This window comes from Puma concolor, chromosome A2 (assembly GCF_028749965.1).
Source record: "Puma concolor isolate L17-30 chromosome A2, mPumCon1.1.hap2, whole genome shotgun sequence".
Classification (NCBI taxonomy): domain Eukaryota; kingdom Metazoa; phylum Chordata; class Mammalia; order Carnivora; family Felidae; genus Puma; species Puma concolor.
In genome coordinates, this window is record NC_141668.1 from 167,639,618 (window position 1) to 167,663,027 (window position 23,410).

Sequence of the window (23,410 nt, forward strand, 5' to 3'; positions counted from 1 at the left end):
AAAACGCCCATCTCCTAGGAACCTGACCAACCAGGAAGGAAGATACACAGATACTGAGGCCAAAGGGCCCTCTTCTGATGGCATCACTCAGCCAAGAAGCTCACAGGCCATGGGCCAGTCTGGTTTGGTTTTGTTTTTTAAGGTTTTTTTTTTAACTGTTGGGGCGCCTGGGTGGCTCAGTCGGTTGAGCATCCGTCTTCGGCTCAGGTCATGATCTCACGGCTCCTGGGTTCAAGCCCTGCATCAGGCTCTGTGCTGACAGCTCAGAGCCTGGAGCCTGCTCTGGATTCTGTGTCCCTCTCTCTCTCTCTGCCCCTTCCCCATTCACAGCCTCTCTTTCTCTCCCTCTCTCTCTCTCTCTCTCTCTCTCAAAATAAATAAAAACCAAAAGATTTTTTTAATGTTCTTTCTTTATTTTGAGAGAGGGCACACGAGTGGGGGAGGGAGAGAGAGAATCCCAAGCAGGTTCCACATCGTCAGCACAGAGCCCCATGTAGTGAGAACAAGACCTGGGCCGAAATCAAGAGTCAGAAGCTCAACCAACTGAGCCACCGGGGGCCCCTTGGGCCAATCTGTTTATTATTAAGTCCTACCCCCACAGTAGGCCCACAGCCAAGGATTGCCTCCGCTGACAACAATGGTATTTGGGGGACCACAAGCATCACCTTCTCCGATGACCTGCATGAAAGTGTCCCCCCCTGGGGTCCCGGGTGACACTGCCCCTGCTGAGTTTCCTTGAGAGCATTTCCACCATCTGAAATATTCTTATTTCTTTATTTCCTTGCTGGTTTTGCCTACAAAATTGTTATCTCCTGAAGAGAAGCATTTCATCTGCTTTGTGACCCTTCTCCCTCCAGTGCCCAGAAAATGGCCAGCCTCCGTAATATTCATTGAATGAATGAATGAATGAATGAATGAATGAACGAGTGAAGTCCAGCATGACAGTTACCCACACAGGCTCTAGAGGTCAAGAAACCACAGTCCACGAGCTACAAAATTTTCGTTCCATTTTTTTCCGGTTTTGAGTGGCCGGGGAAAGTCAAAAGAAGAATTATTTCATGGCATATGTGCAAATTACATGAAAGTCAAATGTGAGTGTCCGCAAATAAAGTTCTGTTGGCACGTGGCCACGCCCATTCATTTGAGGGTTGCCTATGACCATATTTCCAATACTACAGCAGAGCTGAGCAGTTGCGACAGAGACTGGCCCACAAAGCCCAAGATATTTCTCTCTCTGGTCCATTTCAGGAAAAAAAAAAAAAAAAAAAAAGTTGCCATCTCTGCTCTTGAGTTTGGAATTTCAGCTCTCAAAGTTCTTGCTGTGTGATCTCAGGCAGCCTGCTTCACCTCCCTGAGCCTCATTTTTCCTATGTGTTGAAGGGAATAAAAGTACGTCTCAAAGGCTGGTTGAGAGCTTGCCGTGAGCAGTGCCAGGCACAGAGTAAATGCTCAATAAAGGCGGGCTGGCATATATGACCACTGAATCTCTTACAGCCCCAGTACAACGTCAGCCCCGATATGTAGATGCAGAAACCAGGACTCCAACAAAACATTGAAGTCGATGAGCCTCAGTGACTCACGATGACTGTTCTGAACTCCTCCCTGCACCAAGGGACTTGGAAGAGTCCTATACACTACCCCCCAAGGAGAGGAAACAAAGCCCAGCAGACCGGGGAAGGATCAGGCCACAGCCAGGGAGTGCCATGACGCGCTGCTGTGGTCGGGACATCTGAGCCAGGCAGCCCTGCCCACCGTGAGGCTCTCACCATCACCCTGCTGGCATCCCACGTTCACTGGAGTAGCACCTCTGCGTTCGGCTGTCTCCCCAAGGCGAGCGTGGGCCCGGTTTTCCTTGCGTTTAGGGGTAGGACCTGATTCCTCACCCTTATCATCACAGCGTTTAAGGGGGGGGGGGGTGTCGCTGGGCAGGAAGTAGTTGAAGGGAGGAGTACCATGCCTTCCCCTTAGGAAGCCCAGTGAACAGGTACCTCCCCAGGAGGTGTGCCTTGATTTTTCTTAGCAAAATTCAGTTCCTGATCTCTGGGTTCTACACTGCTCCCCAGCCCCTGCAGGTGGCCCTCCCCCCAGCCTGTGTCAACTTCTAGCTGGCCCGGATCCTCTGTCTCCCCTAGGGCAGAGGCAAAGCGTAACAGAGACTGTTAGTGATGTCCACTGAGCAAGAACAGGAGGGAGAGAGCAAGCAAATGGGGGGGGGGGTGTGTGGTAAACAAGAAGGAGAAAAAAGGGAAGAATCAAATCAAAGAGGGTTGGTCTTGAGCCACGGCAATGTTAACATGTGTGGAAGGAGGAAAGAGACACAGAAGGGGGACTCGGGTTATACAAGTTAGCCAAGTCTCTGGAAAAGCTAGGTTCGGGTCTCTGTAGCCCTAGATAGGACGGAAAAACACAGGGCCCCATACGTGAGCGTGTGTACCTGTGGTGTTGTGTCAGCGCTACAAGGCATGGTCGTGCAAAGCAATTCAGCTCTGTGGAGTTGGAGCGCATGACCAGCTACTCCAAAATCATGTGTTTCCAATGTGACGTTGCACACTTAGGAATGAGGAAATGGTATGGGGGGGAAGGGGGTCCCGTATATGCACAGCTATGTCCCTGCTTGAGAAACAGCACTAGCACACGATCCAAACTGCTCAGCTTCTAAGCCCAGCTCTGCCTCTTGCTAGTTGCATGATCTTGAGCAAATTCCTTCCCCTCTCTGTGCCTCGGTTTTCCCATCTGGGAAGTGTGGCTACCACCAGTGACCACCTCGTAAGATTATTGTCCAGGACTGGGAGCCAGAACAGTGCCCGGACTGGCATATAAGGTGCTCCATACAGTTAGCCATCATTGCTACCAGTGGGGCTGACAGTCTGGTTCTCCTCGTGAACATACCACCAGGGTCGAAAACCTAGTGTGGACATCTGAACAGAGAGGCAGACAGGCAGGAATGTCTGTTGCAAAAGTGTTGGGATTGCAAACGGCCAAAGCAGCCGTTGAAAAAGAAATGGACAGATTACTCTTCATAGAATCAATTTGGTAATCAAGCTGTGCACGAGGTTGAGTCACCTCCTTGGGGCTCGAGAGAGATGTCTAGGGGCTAGGAAAACTAAGTAAGCTGCAGGATGCCTTGTACTGAAATACGTGTTTTGCTTTAGAGCAGAGATATATTTGCACAGCACATTTCTAGAAGGTATATATGTATAAAAAAAAAAAACAACAGAGGAATCTGCGGTGAGCAAATGTGGCTCTTTCACTGTATATGCTTTCGCCCACCTGCATTTTCCATGTGCTACTGTTTTGCTTTGTTTTGTTTTGTTTTGTTTTTATGTTAAGCACGGAATTGTGGTCAGGTGTGCACACACGTAGAAAGAAACCAGTAGCCCGAGCTGAAGAAGGGAAAATTTAGCACCAATGACATCAAGGGCAGGAAATGGTGTTTCCCTGCTAAGGTCAGTAGAAGGACACAGGGATGGGGAAGGCCCAGGCAGACCAGGGCCAGCCCCCAGGACCCCTCAGAGGGGCCTGGCATGAGAAGCCAGATCATTCTGCTGGGAAGCAAGCCCAACTGCCCCAGGAAGGAAGTCCCAGGAGGGCCACCACCTGGAAGGGACTCTCCAACTTGCTCAGGGAGGCAGCCACAAAGCAGATAGACAAAGGGGTACCACAGACACCTGCATTCAAGTCATACACAATCACACAAAACAAGACACACACACACACACACACACACACACACACATTGAGACACATACCTGGACACATACTCGTAGATACACAAGAGCAGCCATCAAATCTATACACATACCCACTAACACATAAACAGCGTCAAAGAGACTCAAACCTCCTGGGATATGCAATCAGTGACACACAGTATCAGACACCCAGAGACCACCGGAGGCACATAAGTAACACAATGGCGCAAGTTGACCTAGAGAGACACGCAAGACACTTGGAACAAAGACGCAAAGTACAAGGGAACAAACCCAAAGGAACCCAGGCCCATCCTTCAAATCGTCCAAGATCCACTCCCCTCCTAAGTGGGAACCCAGGCTCTCCCGGGGACCTGTCTTTCACTTCCTTGAGGAATCTGTAGGTCCCTTTCCTTGGCAGCGGCACCCAATGTAGGCCGCGGGCGACCCCTGGTGGATCAGGAGCCTCAACCCCCGGCTGCAAAGCGAGTGGGCGTAGGGGGGCGGTCTACTTGATGGTAGAGAGAAGGTGCTTCTAGGTCTTTTGTATCAATGCAAAGGCGGGTGAGGAAGGGGCGTGGCGACGGGGCAGCGGGGAGACGGGCAGCCGGAGCCCGATCAGTCAGGCCTTGAGCCCGGAAACAGAGCCGGGAAGCTGCAGTGGGACGGAAGACCCTCAACCGCCCGGCTCCAACGACCTAGCCCCGCGCCCCTGCCCGGCGCTGCCCGCGGTACCTCGGAAGACCCAGTGAGCCGGGAGGCGGATTCCCATTGGTCCGCGGCCGACCAATGAGACGCGTCTAGGGTGCTCGGCAGGGCGGGGCGATCGGTAGCGCAGAGGGAGGGGTGCTCGCCCGCCCCGCCTGGCTCTCGGCCAGAAAATGACCACCAAAGATTCGTCCAAGTTCTGGAATGTCCAGGGCAGAGGCCGCTGGTGCGAGAGAATTACCAGCCATCGCCGACGTGACTTTGACCCTAAGAAAGGTGGGTCGGCCCCTTCCAGGTCTGACCCTTCTCCCAAGCCCTGACCATTCTCCAGCCCCGCCCACTTATTTGTCATTATCCCCAGGCCCCGCCCACTTCCCCCTGCCGTCAGCCACCCGGGCCCCGCCTATTCCCACTCCGAGTCCCGCCCACATCCTCCCATCCCCCTCCCAGGCCTAGTCCCACTCCCCAGTCCCACCCACTTCCCAGACATCCCCCCAACCCTCGCCCCAAGTCCCGCCTACTACTCCGTCATTCTCCCTGGGCTCCGCCCAGTTGCCCAGCCATCAGCCTCCCCATCCCGCCCACTTCTCTGTCATTCTCCCCAGGCCTCGCCCACTTCCCCCAGCTCTTGACTTCCAGGCCCTGCTTACCCCCCCAAACCCCCCCTCGGTCTCGTCCACCTCGGGTCATTCTCACCAGATTCTGCCCACTTCCCAGCCATCAGCCTCCAGGCCCTCTGCCCACTCGCCTCCCCGACTTACTTTGGTACCTCTCTTACTCCAGAACCACCCTCTTCCCAGGCCCCGTCCTTCTGTTTCCTATCTAAAGTCCTCTCCCCTTTCCTGGTTCCACCTTTCAGGAACTCTGCGGCCCCTTCTCAGGCCAAGCCTTCAAACCACCCCCATCCCTAGTCTGACTTCCTCGGGCGCTCTGTGCCCTGCGGGGCCTCTGGTCACTTTGTCTAATTCCTTTAGGCCCCGCCCCTTTTGTTCCACCCTTCCTTCTTCCAGGCCCCCCCCCCCCCCACACACACACACTATCAAGGCCCTACCCCAAAGCCACCAAGTTCCTGGTGTGGGATGGGGGTGGAGGGGCTCCTCGCTACTGGAGCTAGGGAGGTCTCAGTTTCCCCAGCCCTGCCCTTCCTCTGGAAGGCCCTAACCCTTTGGCCATCTAAGTACCTGCCTGCAGTGGGATCCCACCCCTGCCAGAGTGGTATTCACTGTCCAGGCCCGTCTCTCCCCTCTGTGGCCCCGTCCAGCTCACAGGACACTAATTCCAGTCCAGATGGGTGTGCCCACCCTGTCGCCCGCAGTTGATGAATTTACCACATACCATTTTGGCCTTGCCCCAGCTCGTGATCTGGTACCAGTGCCTGGTCTGGGGACCCATGCAGGACACTCTTGCCCCACCCCCCGCTGCACATCTGGACCTCCAGGATGTTGGTGGCTTTGGACATATTCTGTCTGCTGCTGGGTGAGCCCCCTCCCCACCAGCCTTGAGCACCCCCAATCACGACACCCAAAGATCTGTGGAGGGGTCTATCTACCTGTCTTTATCCAAGGGTCCTTGGACTGTTGGCTGGCTGGCTGCCGTTGGGCATGTACTTGGGTCACATGTCTTCATCAGTGTATTTCTGGGTGATTGGGTCAATGTGTGTCTGTGTGCATGGAGGAGAAACGGACTCTCTACAAGTATGACCTGTCTTCCTGGGTCTGTGTGCCCAGAACAGCATCCGGCTGTGCATTTTTTTTTTCTTTTTTGTCAGTCTTGCATATGACTTTATTTTCCCCCTTCAACAATTTTTTTTCAGTCTCTCGTATGATTTTATTCACTGTGTGTCTTTTTGAGTTGTGTATCTGTGTGTCTATGGCAGAGAGAGAGTCTGTACTGTGTATCTCTGTGTATGTTTGGCTGTGTGTATTTGTAAGTGAGTCTCTGAGCCTATCTGTGTATCTGAGATTGGTCTGTGAGGTACTTACATCCATGTGAATGTACGATTCCAGGTATATGTGTTCACGCGTGCATGTCACATACATGTGTACGTCAGTCTGTTTCTACATCTGGCTACATCTGTGCTGAGGTGTGAGTGTAGAGCTTATCTGGATGCATCTGACTCTGTGATATGTATGCGTGTCTCCGGGTCTCTGTGTCATATGTTATTGTGTTGTCGTGTTGTATTGGCTTAGAGAGGTGTGTTTATTGTGCGTGACTTCTGTGATTGAGCCTGGGACTATGAATCTGGGTTGGGATGGATCTGATGGTATTTGCGTAGCTTGGTGTGTGTCTGGGTCTAGATGGGCCTATATGTGTTGCGGGTATATTGTCGCACAGTGTTTCTGTGTGTGTGTGTCTGGGTCAGACTGTGTGGTTGTATTGTGTAATTGTGTATGTCGGACTCTGTGTGTGGATGTACGTCTATGGCCTGAGCTTGCCTGGAGTCTAGATGTGTGGCTGACATATGCCAAGCCCCCCCCCCCAATTCCCCAGTGGGTAGAGCTGGTGACCAAAGCCCCTTTGCTGGGAAGAGGAGGGCAGGTTGGGACACTAGCTTTGCCCTCTTAGCCCAGGAAGGGAGCTGGGGGCTGTAGGAGGCTAGGTTCCAACTACCTAGCTTCACCAGACTTCAGTGGGCAACAGGACGAGAGGGTGGCAGGCCTGGGAGTAAGCCTTTAGGGTGGGTGGGCCTGACAGCCTGAGACGAGACCCCCCTGCCCTGCCCGACTTCAGGATGGGGTGTCAGGTGAGGGGCCCCAGGCCCTGCTCACACACAGTATTCACACCATATCACCCAGCTCAGACACAGAGCCATAGATATAGGCACGAACACACACACACACACACCCCACACTTCCATGAACACACATGCATAATCACACACACACACACACACACACACACACACACAACCACTATTCACACAACACATGCATGGTGCATACGTGCATGCACCAAGACGCACACGTCTGCCTTCATTGACATCCCCAGCACACAGGTGCACGTACCAAAACACCCACGTACACACACACTTCCAAAAACACATGGTTCCATACCTACAAAGACAGAGATTCACGCTCACCAAGAAAGAAACAGAAGAAGATTCACAGCCAGGAGCGCCTGGGTGGCTCAGTAGGTTAAGCGTCCGACTTCAGCTCAGGTCACCATCTCATGGTTTGTGAGTTCGAGCCCTGGCTTGGGCTCTCTGCTGTCACTGCAGAGCCTGCTTTGGATCCTCTGTTTCCCCCCTTCCCCACTTGCACTCTCTCTCTCTCTCAAGAATGAATAAAACATTTTAAGAAAAGAAAGGAACCCCCTTACCCTTGCCCCCTCATTATTCTAACCCCTTACCCACTTTGTGCACAGGACCCCACCCACGCATGGGTCCCTGGAGCTCTGTCCTCCTCTGGCCTTCTGTCCAGACCATCTTCCCTACACAGCCTTCCCCACCCTGCCACCACGTCCAGGCTGTGGAGATGCAGGCAGGATAGACTGGCCAGAAGGCCTAAGGAGAGTCAGCATCAGGCCAACTGTCCGCCCCAGGCAGTCAGCATCCCCAGTGAGCCGAGCGAGAGCGGTTTGTTCTTACCCTACATGCAAGGCCTCTCCTGCGAAGACACTACCACCAAATCCCCCCGGGGGGCCCATTACACCATCGAGGACTCAGTATTCACCATCGTGGGCTTCTGACTCTGCCTCTTCAGGGTGAGGGGCTGGCCACTTTCCGCCCGTGCAGTGGTGACATGCCACGGGCCAGCTTCCCCCCTTTTTTCTGGCAAAGCGTAAGCCGAAGGCAGGGGCAGGTACCAACTCTGCTCCCAACGAGATGGGAAATCGCGCTGCTCGACGGCACAGAACCCCTCTCCTTGAGGATCCACATGGTAAGGCTCACCCTTTGTTAACACAGAATAGAGGAAACGCCTGCCTCGGTGCCTTAGGCACAGAGGAAGCACAGCCCCGGTCCCCCCAACACACAGGGAAGCCCACCGCTCATATTGATAAAGCAGGATGCGGTGCTGCCCCTCTTCTGGGGAGCTGGGAAACCTCTTTCAAACATAGAGGGGACATCCTGCCTCTTTATCCTGGTGAAAAGGAAAGTCGTTCCCCCCCACCCCCATTTTCTGACATTTGGGAGGAAGCCCACACGTTTCTCCTGGTGTAGCAGGAAGTCCCGCCCCTTCCGGATGTGGGACTCCCGCCCAGGTCTGACATAAAATAGGGGGATGCCCACCCTCCTTCTTGGTGACACGGGAAGCGATGCCCTTCTGCCTGGCTTGGTGGGAACCCAGCCCCACCTGTCCCCCACTGACAGGGAGAAATGCAGATTGTCTGAGACACAGGCTTGGGGAGCTCCCACTCGTGCTGCACCCCTGCCCCCCGGTGGTGACCCCTCCCCTCTCCAGTGTGGCCCGCAGACCAGCCTGGGAGAGGTGGTCCGGGTCCAGGGCCTGCAGGTAAGCTTGCCAACCCTCACGAAGAGCCCCCACGTGGCCGTGGTCTGCAAGCATCTGGGGACCTTCGTGTTTGGTGGCATAAGATGACCACAAGTCTCTTAAGGCCCCGCTTCCTGGCACGGTCCCTGCCCAACCCAGCTCCCTTCAACTATGAGAGCAGCTACATCGCCGACACCTGCACCAGGCACCCCGAGAATGTCCTCGATGCCAGGCGAGCGGGCGGGCATTGAGGGGAACCCAGGAAGCAGCCCCTGCCACACCCCAGCCGCATCTGAGGTCAGCAGGTGTCAGCCCTCCTCCGCCCCTCCCCCACCGGTCTCCCAGAAAATCCTTCTATTCTGAGCACGCCTCCTCGGGGATGTACTCCAAGGCGTATCTGGCGGCGAGTGTTAGTGGGAGGCGGGCCATCCACCGGGCAAGGCCAGAGAATGCTCCGTTGTCCCCCACCCCCACCAGCGCCAGGCACGGCTTCCACAGAGCTGGTGTATGCCCCTGGACTTGGGAGGGCCAGAATGGGGAGGGCCTATCTCCTCTTAAGGCTCATTCAGCATCCCTGTCCTGCAACAGCAATTTCCAGAACTCTCCGTCTCCCCCTCTCTGCAGCTGGAGAGGGCCCGTGCCAGGCTGGGTTCATGCCCAGGGCTGGACTCCGCCAGGGGCAGGGGGAAGGGAATTCGGGCCCAGTGGAGGGAGGTCTGAGGTCTGGGCGGAGAGGTGACAGGAGGAGCTGGGGAGAAGGGAAACCTCCGGAAAGGAGTCAGTGACCCAGGGGACAAAGAGAGCACAGACTTGGGTGGTGGCATGAGATCTCGCACAGCGGAGCCAGCCCACAGCACTCAGGGAGCATGGTGGGCAGACACAATGGCACAGACAGAGGCCAGGCCACGGAGCACGTGACAGTCACACGGCTCACACCAGCTACTGGTCACACCGGCAACATTTTCCTCCTGAAAGACGCCCATTCGACTGACAGCCTTCCCCTCCCCCCCTTTTTTTAAAGACCAAGTAACCAAATAACTACCACCTCCCACAGTGATAAGAGATCAGGGCCTTGGGACCTGGAATGTATGGACTTTATTCCCAGCCTCAACTGTGTGTGAAATCCTCCACCTCCCAGGGCCTCCATTTCCCCACCTGTGAAATGGGCATATAAACAGCCTCTGCCTCCTAGGGTTGTGGTTTCACGAGCTAAAGCACAAATGAGCTGACACACTCAAAGCACTTAGAACAGGATCTGGCTAAAATATCACCATTATCATTAATAATAGGCAAAACAGACTCCACCCCCGCCCCGAGGTGGACTGGGAGTTGGGGTGCATGTCAATGCCTTGAGGCTCACAGATGGGGTGGCAGTGTGGCCCCCACACGGTGGACAGATCACACACAATTAGAAGGCAGGCCTTTCCTGGGTTTTGCAGACCTCAGAAAGGGTGGTCCATTTAGTGCGCGGAATGTTCTGGGTCTCTGGGAATCCCCCCCACCTCACGAGTATTCCCCAAGTGCTGATGCCTGATTTCTCCTGAAATGCCCAGCAGCCGCTTCCCTGTGCTTGCTGGTCATCCCGAGGTAGTAACTTAACCTGGTGTTTTAAAATGGGATTTTGCTTTCTGCGTTCCGTTGCAAAATCAGGAGCCCATCCTCTGCTCTTTCGGGGCTCCCTGATGACGCCAACCCGGTTCAATCGGGGCTGTGACCCCCGGCAAGAGGTGGGGGTACTGTGAGCTTCCCCACAGGGTCTCACCAGACTGCATGGGAAACCCTCTCTTCGGCATCCTGCATGTCTCCCAACACTGGCGTGTGGCTCACAGCATAGAGCTAGCTCGCTTACAGTGCTGGTTTGGGGGGGTGGGGTGCAGAGCCAATAGCCTCTTTAGAGGCTGAAATCCATTTCCATACGAAACTGGCAAGATAGAATGTCCTGCCTCACACTATGGCTGCCCAGGGCCGGGCAGGCAGATGGGTGCAAAACTGCAGTGGGGAGTCCTTCTGCATACCCGCTCCTGGGGCTTGAGACCCTGCGCAGCTGCCCTCAGCTCTGTGGGCAGACCCGCTCCTGAAGCCAAAAAGAAAAAAAAAAAACACAGGCTCTTAACAGCCCGTCATCCAGCTCCTTTTCTTGTCCCTGGCTCTATTCACTGGCCACATCCGGATCTTGGACTCTCAGCACCACCAGTATAAATCTGGTCTTCGGATTCCCGGAGGGAGAGCCTCGACGGCTTTCTGGGTGGTAGGCGAAAGCATGCTACCAGGGAGGGTCGGCTTGCCTGGGGGCCTGGCACGTTTTACCTCCCAGGGTGGGGCAGCCATGGGATACAAGTGACATCAGCCCACCCCAACCCCCTCTGCCTTCATGCCTACAGGCTTTCTTCGTCTCTGGCTTCTTCACATCTCAGGCATTGCCAGCCAGGTCCCAGCAACCCCAGGGGCTGGAAGACCACCCTGACTCTCCATTCTCTTCCCCCTTGCCCTCCCTCTGCTCTCCTGAGGACCACCAGGGAGGCCCTGATGCAGACAGACATAGACGACACCATAGAGCCCATACTCTCTAGAGACTGTCCCTTCCCAGGTACACTTCCCAGCAGGATGCCCTGCTCTCTGGGGCTCAATCCATGACCCAGATCAGCCCTGCCCTGGCGGAGTGACCCAGGGCATCCATTTTTCTGGGGCTGAACCCCAAGTCAGCCCCTCCCAGCAGGGCCACTTCCGTTTTTATATTTTTTATGACTCTTGCTATATGAAAAAATTACAAAATGCCAACGCGGGATTTTCGAGACATGTTAACATGGGTCAGTGGAAATCCATGTCTCAGGGGTCAGTGATGACACACTGGGTCATAACCTCAAAAGTCTAAATCAGGGTTTCTCCACTTTGGCGTTATTGACATTTGGAGTTTGGATAATTCTTTGCCTTGTAGAGCGTTGGGTGGCATCCCTGGGCTCCACCCACTGGAGGCCAGTAGCACCTCCAGGTCGTAATAAGCAAAAATGTCTCCAGACATTGGGAAGCGTCCCCTGGGGGAGCACAGCACCGTAGCTCAGACCCCCTGGGTTACAGGATCTCGCTGACACCGCCCCTAAGAAATTCTGCCTTCATAATCATCTGACTTACTGTGAGCCCTGCACACATTTAAATACAAAACTTGGTGGGGGGGGGTAGGCAAGAGGAAGTGACCCACAGATACGGGGGTGGGGGTCACCCTGGTTTAAACCATAAAACAGCTATCTAACCCATCAGAAACCTATTGTGTCTAATGAGAGCTCGGGGGTCTCCATTTTTTCCCCCAATTAATAACACAAGGTTTCTCAGGCCTATTGCCATTTGGTGCCAGATCATTCTTGAGGCTGGGGGGGAGGGGGGAGGGATTAAACTGTGCCTTGTAGAATGTTTGGCAACATTCACCACTAGATGGCAGGACCACACACACCCCCTGTCTGGACATGACATGGCCAAGTGTCCCCCTGTTGAGAACCACGGGTCAAAACCAGAAGCCCCGGCAAATGTTGAGGTCCCAGCCACGTAGCCAACCTGACTAACCTCCCCCCCCCCCAATAGCTGGAGGCCACGGGGGATGCAGAGGAGGTGAGGAGGAGGCTTCCGCCCGTGGCACAGCTAGAGGTCAGCAGAAGGTGGCCCCAAGGGGTCTGGCCTCCACTGCAGGCTCAGCACAGAAAGTCTTGTCCAGCCCCTGATAATAATTGTAATACCAACAGCTACAATGTATTGTTTACTCTGTGCACAGAAAGTCGGGCCTGGCTTGTTAACTGGGCCATCTCATCAGACCCTCCCCATGGCCCTAGAGGGCAGGCATTGACCGCCCCATCTTGCAGATAAGGAAATTCAGCCAAAGACAAGCAAAGTGACCGTGCAAGGTCATTCAGCTAACAAGAAATGCCAAGGTAAGGCGAAGAGAGGTGCCTATTGGGGGGGGGGGGGGGCGGCAAGGCAGTCCCAGGGGCTATCTATCCATCCCATGTATAATCCAGCTGTAAATCTTACTCCTTGAGGTTCAACGCCAGGCAAGGCTGGAGCTGGCCGCACCTGCCAAGGACCCAAAGCCCAACAGAGGCGTCCAGGGGGAGCGCACTGTCCCCCACAACCTCCATCAGCGTCCACAAGCATCCCCAGCCAAACATGAAAGAAAAATCCAGGTGTCACTTACTATGCGGCTCCAGGACAAGTCCTCCAGGAACCGCCCGCCCCCCGCCCCCCAAAACAGACCGCAGCTCCGGAGCCCCCCCAGCTCGCCCCACTAGGGGTCCTCTCGGTTGTCGCAAGGGTTCTGGCAAAGGAGACCTACACGGAAGGAGGAGGCAGGCTACGGATGAGAAACTGAGGCAGGGCCGCCCGGGGGGGGGGGGGGTGGAGGATGGGGGAGAGACGGGATCGATCCGCAGCTCGTTTACTCGGCGCTCTCCCTTCCCCGCCCCATCCCCGCAAGACCCCGGTCGCCGGGTGGAGCGGGTGGGGGAGGAAATGTTTAGGTGGAGCTCGAGGGGCCTCACCCCACGGCCCGCGGCGGGGGCGCACGGGGCCCCGGCGTGCCCCAGCCTGGGCCCCCGGAGGTCTCCCAGCCGCTGGGGAGGGAGATCCCTCCACCCCGGCACCCTCCGTCCCGGGGCGGGACCAGGGGGCGGGGCGGGCCGGTGACCGGCCGTGACGCGGGCCCCGCCCGCTCATATAGAGGCGCCCCGGGGGCGCAGGGACCTTGCTTCGCCGCCGCCGCCGCCGCCGCGTCCACCTCCCGTCCCGCCGCCGCAGCTCCCAGCGCCAGCGCCGCCGCCGCGTCCACCATCAGCACCAGCGCCATGCGGGAAATCGTGCACCTGCAGGCCGGCCAGTGCGGCAACCAGATCGGAGCCAAGGTGCGCGGGGGCTGGGGCCTCGAGGGCGGCCGAGAGGAGCCGAGCAGGTCCACGGGCTCCGCAGAGCTCCCCCACCTGGGGCCTCTCGGAGGGATGGGGTCCGCGGGAGGCCAGGACCCCGGGGACGGTTAGGGGAGGGGGGGGGCGGGGGCAGGGCCAGGCTGGGAACAAAGAGGCCTGTGGGGGTGGGGCCCAGCCTTCCGTCCGCTGACCACAGCTGGCTGCACAGCTGGCCCACTGTCCTCTCCACGCGCACAAAGGGACCCTGCCCCTCCCCGCACGCTGCAGCCTGGGCGAGCTGACACCGGCAGGCTCCGCCGAGGTGGTGACTCGGCTCCACCCCCGCCCCCACCTCTCCCTTCTTGCTGCCTCATGCCTGCCCTCCCCACCATGCCTCTAGGTCCCCCCTTCGCCTTGCTTGGGGACAGGTGGCAGCTAGGAAGGCGGTTGGAGGTCGTGGGCCCGGAGAGGCAGGGACAGGTCTGGCCGCCCGCTTCCCCGCCCTCTGCCCTTACCCTTCCCCCCCCCCACCCCCGCCATCCCTCTAGTTTTGGGAGGTGATCAGTGATGAGCACGGCATCGACCCCACCGGCACATACCACGGAGACAGTGACCTGCAGCTGGAGAGAATCAACGTGTACTACAATGAGGCCACAGGTAGGGGCCCGGGGGCACCTGCAGAAGTGGGGGTGGGGAGGCTGGGAGGGGGCAGGATGCTGGTTCCTGGCACTCCCGCAACCCCCAGCCGCCCTCCATCTGCTTCCCTGCAGGAGGAAATTATGTTCCCAGAGCCGTGCTGGTGGACCTGGAGCCGGGCACCATGGACTCTGTCCGCTCTGGCCCCTTCGGCCAGATCTTCCGGCCCGACAACTTTGTTTTTGGTGAGTTCCAGGCACAGGAAGCCCCCTTGCTCCTTTGACTTCCAAATGCTTGGTGAAAAATCCCCCCACGTAGCTTGGGAGACTCTGGTGGCCACGGGGTCCCACAGCCCCGCGGGGGAGGTGAACAGGGCAGTCAGGGTTGTGATGGAGGACACACAGGCCACCGTGAGAGCCCAGGACGGGCATCTGATAGGGAGGAGGGTGGAGAGAAGGCTTCCTGGAGGAGGTGGCATTTTAATTTAACAGCATGGACTGGAGCCAGACTGCCTGGGTGAAAATGCCAGTTCTGCCATTTCACGCATTCAACAAATAACTTACTGAGCACCTACGGCATACCGGGCCCTGCCGTCACCCCAGAAGAACAAAGCAGACAAGATTCTCTACCCTATTGGAGCCGACCTCCCAGGGGAGGGATGTGCAACAGAGAAGCTACATAAGTACAACTCAGCCACTGATTGAAAGTCAGCTGGGTGACTGTAGACAGGCTCCTTCAGCTCTCTGTGCCTCAGTCTCCACATCTTTAAAGCAGAGATTATAAAAAAGACCTACTCATCATCACAATCGTGAGGCTTAAAGCCGTGAATCTGCAGAGAGCACTCAGAACCGTATCTAACAGAGAGGAAAAAGCACATAAGCATTTGTACTTTTCATTATCACGATCACTGTTAATACCTGCAGCCTAAAATATGAGTAGGACCCAGACTGACCAAGAGGCATTGAAGGGAGGAAAGATGTGCAAGACCGAGGGAATAGCACATGTGAAGACAGCAGACACATTTGTGGCACTCAGGTTCCTGGGGCACACACGCTCTGTGAACATCCTTCAGTGACACTGTTCCTAGTGCCTCCCAGGTCAGGCTGGCTGCACACACCCACCCACCTGGCCTCAGACCCCGGGGCTCCACCCTCTCCCTCAGCACCCCGGGGAACCTCTCTTCCTCAGAGCAGGGTGGTTTATAGAGTCTGAAGTCTACGCGTTGACAGGACAGGCTGTGTGACCTTGGACAAACAACTTCCCCTCTCTGGTCTGTGTGATGATTCAGCAAGATAACGATGCTCCCGTGTGGGTATGGCATACAATACGTCCTCGGGATATGGCTGTGGAAGGACTAAACAATGTTGACCAAAGGGTGTGAGGGAGTCTAGGATAACTATGGGTGGCTCCATCGGGACCAATAGATGTGAAGGCTTCTGGGAGCCTGGGTGGGGAGGCAGTGGTAAAAGTGTGGAGTCAGGAGACCAACTACCTGGCAATCCCGTTTCTCTCTGAGGAGGTGACATGGCACAAAGACCTGAAAGAAAAGTCAGCCATGTGAGTACCTGGGGGTAAGGGCATCCCAGGCAGAATGAACAGCAGGCGCAAAGGTCCTGGGGCAGCACCAGGCCTGGTGTGCTGGAGGAACTGCAAGGAGCCCGATGCGGTTAGAGCAGAGTGGACGAGGGAGAGAGAGGGAGGAGGTGAGTGCAGGCACGAGACAGGGTAGGGGCAGGTTGTTCAGGGCTCTGTGGGCTGCAGGGAAGACCTGGGCTTGTACCCCCAGGGAAGTGGGAGCCCTGGAGGATTGTGGGTAGGGGAGGGTGGGACATGATTCAGGTGCTCACAGACGCCCTCTGGCTGCTGGCAGGAGAACAGACTGTTCTGTAGAGGGTGGGGAGGCGGGTGGGAACCAGTCCAGAATAGGGTTGATGAGGTCAGACCAGGGTGGAGTCAAAGGAGGGAATGAGAAGAAATGTTAACCTTTTCACAAAAATACCGGCCCATCCACTAATACTAATCCTTGCCCTCCTGGAGGTCACATTTCCCGGTGAGATTACAGACAATGAACATGAGTAACAAGAACACGTAAGTTTGTCAGTGCTTCAGGGGAAAAAAAAAAAAAAGGCAAGGAAGAGGAATAAGAAATGGCAGGAAAGCCTCAGTGAGAGTGACAAAGCCCTGAAGGAGGTGAGAGAGCCATGTGGGTATCTGCGGGAAGACCATTTCGGGCAGAGGGAATGCATGTGCAAAGGCCCTGGGGCAGGACTGGGCCTGGTGTGTTGGAGGAACAGCAAGGAGGACCCTCTGGTTGGAGAAGAGTGAGCCAGAAAAGAGAGAGGAGGTGAGAGCAGGGAGATCGGCTCGCAGGTCCTGCAGGGCCCTGTGGGCCGAGTGGGGGCGGAGAGGCTTGGGCTTTTATTCAAAGACCCAGCTGGTTTTTGAGCTTAAAGCAGGAGGCTTCTGGGCCAAAGCGGGACATGAATGGCTTCCGGCTTTCCCAGGATCCCCTCTGGCTGCTGGATGAGAAGCCAGCAAGGATAGAGGCAGACTGCAAGAACGACCCACAGTAACGCTAACACAATAATAATTTCATTGCTGTTATTCGACTCCTAGGATGGCCGGGGTGAGGGGGAGCTCTCCCCGTAACACCCCTGCGCGCTCTCCACCCCCACCCCCACCCCGTCCCGTCCCGTCCCCTTCCCTCTGCAGGCCAGTCGGGAGCCGGCAACAACTGGGCCAAGGGCCATTACACGGAGGGCGCCGAGCTGGTGGACGCCGTCCTGGACGTGGTGCGCAAGGAGGCCGAGAGTTGTGACTGCCTGCAGGGCTTCCAGCTGACCCACTCGCTGGGCGGGGGCACGGGGTCCGGGATGGGCACCCTCCTCATCAGCAAGATCCGCGAGGAGTTCCCCGACCGGATCATGAACACCTTCAGCGTGGTGCCGTCGCCCAAGGTGTCGGACACGGTGGTGGAGCCCTACAACGCCACGCTGTCGGTGCACCAGCTGGTGGAGAACACGGACGAGACGTACTGCATCGACAACGAGGCCCTGTACGACATCTGCTTCCGCACCCTGAAGCTGACCACGCCCACCTACGGCGACCTCAACCACCTGGTGTCGGCCACCATGAGCGGCGTCACCACCTGCCTGCGCTTCCCGGGCCAGCTGAACGCCGACCTGCGCAAGCTGGCCGTGAACATGGTGCCCTTCCCGCGCCTGCACTTCTTCATGCCGGGCTTCGCGCCGCTCACCAGCCGCGGCAGCCAGCAGTACCGCGCGCTCACGGTGCCCGAGCTGACCCAGCAGATGTTCGACGCCAAGAACATGATGGCCGCGTGCGACCCGCGCCACGGCCGCTACCTGACGGTGGCCGCCGTGTTCCGCGGCCGCATGTCCATGAAGGAGGTGGACGAGCAGATGCTGAGCGTGCAGAGCAAGAACAGCAGCTACTTCGTCGAGTGGATCCCCAACAACGTCAAGACCGCCGTGTGCGACATCCCGCCGCGCGGCCTCAAGATGGCCGCCACCTTCATCGGCAACAGCACGGCCATCCAGGAGCTGTTCAAGCGCATCTCGGAGCAGTTCACGGCCATGTTCCGGCGCAAGGCCTTCCTGCACTGGTACACGGGCGAGGGCATGGACGAGATGGAGTTCACCGAGGCCGAGAGCAACATGAACGACCTGGTGTCCGAGTACCAGCAGTACCAGGACGCCACGGCCGAGGAGGGCGAGTTCGAGGAGGAGGCGGAGGAGGAGGTGGCCTAGGCCCCGCCCCCACCCCCCGCCCCGCGCTGCAACCCGGCCTCGCCCCGCCTCTGGGCCCGCCCCTCCGAGCCTCGCGCTTCCCGGGTGACCTTTGACCCGAGGGCGCCCTCCCCGTAGCTCTTCTAACGTGGACGCACGCACCCCCTCGTGAGCCCCACCGTTAACTCTCCGGGAGCCTCCCTTCGCGCGGACCTCTCCTTCACCTTTGACCTCCCCCACGGACCCCACTGTGCTCCCAGTTTACTTTCCACCCCTCTGGCCTTGCCCCGCCTCCCCTAGGACTGCCTCGTCTCCCTCTGGCTCCCGCCCCTCCCCTCTCTCCCCGCCCCTCCCTCCCCTCGGCCCTAGCCAACCTTGGTTTGCCAGGGTGGTGGGGGGCTGGCTGCCGCCGCCCGAGGAAGAAGCCCTGGAGCATGTGAGCAAAAGGCGTTGCGCCCTCAAGCCTCCCCGGCCTTCTCCCCTCTGCTTCACCCGCAATAAATAAACTGGTGGCCTGCCAGGTGTCTGCCCTGTGCGTTGTATCATCTCCCCGCGGGAGGGTCAGCAAGGGAGCTTTATGGGATGGACCTGGGTGCTGAAGGGACATCTGATCTGGGGGAGCTGGGGAGGGCGGCAGAGATTTCAGAGAGGGACAGAGCAGGCTGTCTTGCTAACTAACTGTGTGGTGTTGAGTAAGCCGCTTGTGGTCTCAGCCTCCATTTGTTCAGATGGGGTGGGTAGACGGAGGGCATCAGTACCCTTGCATAGTCAGCTGGGGCATCCTCACAGCATGGTGGCAGGTTCCCCGTGAGCAGACATCCCAGGAGAGCAGGGCAGACTACGTTGCCTTTTTCTGACCCAGCTGCAGAAGTCACATAGCGTCCTCTGGACTCCTGATCGATGGGGTCCACAAAGGCCCACCCAGGTTCAAGGGGGTAGGATGTAGACTCCACCCCCTTGAGGGTAGAGAAGAAAGATTCCAGAAGGGCATGTGGGATGGGAGACATCTCTGTGACCATCTTTGGAAATTGTGATTTGCTGCACACAGTCTTGCCCAACGTCCCATGGCCATCAAGCAGTGAGGTTGGGGTTCTAGACACATTAAGTCTAGAACTCTGATTCCCCTTTGTCAGCCAGAGCTCAGGACAAGGGCCATCATAGGCGTATTAAGCAGAAAGGGATTTAATACAAGGATTTGGGGGCTTCCGGCATTGTTAGAGGGACTAAGAGAGCGGACCACAGGCCAGTATTTCTTAAACGTCAGTGTGCCGAAGAATCACCGGCAAGGGGTGCCAGACTGGCTCAGTCGGTACAGCATACCACCCTTGGTCTCAGGCTTGTCAGTTCAAGCCCGAAGTTGGGTGTAAAGCTGACATTAAAAAAAATAATGGGGGGGGGGGGGGCGCCTGGGTGACTCAGGCGTCCAAATCTTGATTTCAGCTCCGGTCATAATCTCGCGGTTCATGAGTTCAAGCCCCACTTCAGGCTCTGGGCTGACTGTATGGAGACTTCTTGGGATATTCTCTCTCTCCCTCTCTCTCTGCCCCTTCCCTGCTTTCACACTCTCTCTCTCAAAATAAATTTTAAACAAATAATGAAAAGTAAAAGATAAAGAAAGAAAAAGGAAGGAAGGAAGGGAGGGAGGGAGGGAGGGAGGGAGGGAGGGAGGGAGGAAGAAAAAGAAAGAAAAGAAAAGAAAAGAAAAGAAAAGAAAAGAAAAGAAAAGAATCAATGAATCACCAGGAAAACTTGGCCAGAGCACAGCTTCCTGGGTCCCACCCTAGACTTCCCGGTTTAATAGGTTTGGGGGAGTAGGGCCCAAGACTTTACATTTTTTAAGATTTTATTTTTAAATAATCTCTACACCCAACATGGGGCTCAAACCCACAACCAAGAGTTGCACGCTCCACCAACTAAGCCAGCCAGGTGCCTCAGCCCTTGCATTTTTAAAAAACATTTTTAAAGTTTAGTTATTTCAAGGAGAGAGAGAGAGAGATCATGGGAGGGGCAGAGAGAGTGGGAGAGAGAGAGAGAGAGAGAGAGAGAGAGAATCCCAAGCAGGCTCCGCACTGTCAGCTCAGAGCCCGCTCTGGGGTTTGAACTCATGAACCACGAGATCATGACCAGAACTGAAATCGAGAGTGTCTAACCGACTGAGCCACTCAGGCGCCCCCAGACCTTGCATTTCTAACAAGCTCCCAGGTGATGCTGGGTGAGGCTACTGCCTCTGAGGCCACGTTCTGAGTAGCCCTGGAACAGGTCAGAACACCACAGAGCTGAGCCACCGGGGAACTGCTTCCTCTGCTCGGTGGGAAAGGCACCGCCGCCAGAATTACAGAATCCAAGCACACCTCCCAACGCCGCACAACGCTGGAAATAGGTACAAACGCACAGACTTCTGCTTTCACTTCTGCCTTGCAAATCTCTCGTGAGCATTTCTGGTTAACAGAACCTCATGTGCTGCCAGAGCCAGAGCGGCAAAGAAGTCTAGGAAACGCTTTGGCTTGTTGTGGGGTTTTGTGTTCTTGTGTCTTTTTGCTTTTTTTTTTTTTTAATTTTTTTTTCAACGTTTATTTATTTTTGGGACAGAGAGAGACAGAGCATGAACGGGGGAGGGGCAGAGAGAGAGGGAGACACAGAATCGGAAACAGGCTCCAGGCTCCGAGCCATCAGCCCAGAGCCCGACGCGGGGCTCGAACTCACGCGAGATCACGCGAGACCTCGCGAGATCGTGACCTGGCTGAAATCGGACGCTTAACCGACTGCGCCACCCAGGCGCCCCATCTTTTTGCTTTTTAATTTTCTGGCTTCTGCAATACCGAGGGAGGCAAACCAGGAGGAAGAGAAAGAAGGAGGAGAGTTGCTGAGAGCCAATCAGCTACGTCCACCCCACTCTGTGCTAGGCCGCCTGGCCCGGACCGGGGTTCCAGACCCCTGACTAACCGGGTCCCCCTGCAGCCTCGAGGAAGAAGTGTGGGGAGCACAGCCTGGATGCCAGTCCCCAGCAACCCGCATTTCAGCAAGCACAGCGCAGAGCTGGCTGGTAGAGCAGAAAGAAAACGGACCGACCAGGCGGTGAGCGTGGCTCTCTTTACCCTCTCAAACCTAATGTGGCCACAAAAGAATTCCCCGTTCTACTCCCAAAGCATCCCCTTCTCTGACAAATGGCACCGTGCAGTTGCTCAGACCCCAGATCTGAATCAGCCTTGATTCCCCGTTTCCTGTGCCCAACACGCTCTTCCTATCTCTTGCTGAGTCTGGTTGCCTCTGTCTCCAAAAGACACCCCAAATCTGACCCCTTCTCTCCACTTGGCCGGACCCTGGTCTCAGCCTCCATTATTGCGCATCCAGACAACCCCCCTCCCGATCGCTTCCCTGGACCCCCTGCTGCCACCCCTGTCCCCTTGAAGTGTGTTCTTCATCCACAGCAGCCAGAGAGGAGCCTTTATATGCAAATAGCACGTGCCAAGCCTGCCGCTCCCTTGTTCAAAACCTTGCCACGACTCTCCTCACACTCAGACTGAAACTCAAACTCTCACCTTGCTCTCCACCGCCCCCCTGCTGACTACCTCTCCATCATCCTCCCCCTCACTCAACTAAGTTGAAACTGCAGTGACCTTCTTTTTGTGGTCAATCAAATCAAGCTCGATTCAACCTCAGGGCCTTTGCCCATGCTATTCTGCTACTTTGGTCTGCAGGCTTCAGTTCAAATGTCACTTCTCGGAGCGGCCTTCCCTGGCGAATCTAAAATTAGCACCCAGTCACTCTCCATCAACTATCTTGTTTCATTTACTCCTCATGCCTATTGCTAACTCCAATGATCTCGTCTTGTTTCTTGTCTGTCCTCTTCCTTGCCTGCTGGAATGTAAGCTTCATGAAGACAGGAATCTTGTCTACCTTGGTCACCACATGCCCAGAAGAGCCTGATACAACACAGACCCTCAAGTAATTCTTTGTTGAATGAATGAGCAACTCCACTGTACATGTCCTGATTTCTCCATTTTAATAAATCTTTTTAACGTTTATTTATTTTTGAGAGAGACAGAGCATGAGCAGGGGAGGGGCAGAGAGAGAGGGAGACACAGAATTCAAAGCCGGCTGCAGGCTCTGAGCTGTCGGCACAGATCCAGACACAGGGCTCAAACCCACAAACCGTGAGATCGTGACCTGAGCCGAAGTTGGACACTTGACTGACTCAGTCACCCAGACGCCCCGTGATTTCCTCATTTTACAGTGGGGAAATGAAGGCCCAGAGAATAGAGAAGGTGCCTTCTCAGACTGCCCCCAGTGAGGCCCCTCTCACCTATTCATGCCCCCGTGTGATCCCCTCCCACTGAGGGTGGGCTGGACCTGGTGATGGCTTCTTGACGTATCATCTTCGATATGTCAAAGATGATGGGATGTCACTTCCAAGATTAAGTTACAAAAGACTGACTTCTGCCTTGATACGTTCTGTGGTCTTCTCAGCCTGCTTGCTGTGGTGAAGGAAGCAGCATGTTGGGAAGGTCCGTGTGGCAAAGAACCGAGGGCAGCCTCCAGCCAGCAGCCAGCGAGGACCTGAGACCCTCAGTCCCACAATCCACAGTGAACTGAATGCTGCCAACAGCCACCAAGTGAGCTTCCACGCAGACCATTTGCCGCCTGGTCCTTCGGATGAGACCACAGCCCAGGGGACACGTTGCTACAGCTGAGAGATCCTGCAGTAGAGGACCCAGCTGAGCTGTGCCCAGCGTCCGGGCCCCCACAGAAACTGCCAGACGACAAACGGGTGTTCTTTTATGCTGTTCGCTTTAGGGTGACTTGTTGCACGGCAATAGATAATTAATACAGAGAGGTCAACACTCAGCTGAACTTCCTCCCAGACTCCAGGCCTTAGATCATTAGGGCTTCTCTAACAGAATGCCATAAGCTGGGTGGCTTATAAACAATACACATTTGGTTCTTGCAATTTTCAGGACTGGAAGACCAACATCAAGGCACCGGCAGACTTCGTGTCCAGTTGAGGACCCACTCCCTGGCTCATAGAGACCGCTGTCTCTTCACCGTGTCCTCCCGTGGCAGAAGGGGGGAGGGGGCTCTCTGGGGTCTCATAAGGTCATTGATCCCACTCATGAGGGCTCTGCCCCCATGGCTCAATCGTCCCCCATTGGTCCCACCTCCTAATACCATCACCCCGGTGGCGGGGGTAGGATTTAATATGTAAATTTTGGGTGGACACAAACATTCAGTCTCTAGCAATGTCTAAGACTGTGCGAGAGAGAGACGGATGCCAAGTAATCTGCACCGTCCATCTGCAGTCCTGGTTGTGGTCCAGCCTC

The 23,410-nt window shown here is 56.1% G+C and overlaps 1 protein-coding gene and 1 pseudogene across 1 annotated transcript; both read left to right on the plus strand.

Moving 5' to 3' along the window:
• The first annotated feature begins 4,567 nt into the window (after window positions 1-4,567).
• Window positions 4,568-11,635, plus strand: LOC147583835 (uncharacterized; annotated as a pseudogene).
• Window positions 11,636-13,543: 1,908 nt separating this feature from the next.
• Window positions 13,544-18,612, plus strand: TUBB4A (tubulin beta 4A class IVa). Its single transcript, XM_086699307.1, has 4 exons — window positions 13,544-13,707; window positions 14,256-14,364; window positions 14,478-14,588; window positions 17,056-18,612. Exons 1-4 carry the CDS (start codon window positions 13,651-13,653, stop codon window positions 18,111-18,113), a joined length of 1,335 nt encoding a protein of 444 aa, XP_086555433.1. The 5' UTR covers window positions 13,544-13,650; the 3' UTR covers window positions 18,114-18,612.
• The last annotated feature ends 4,798 nt before the right edge of the window (window positions 18,613-23,410 follow it).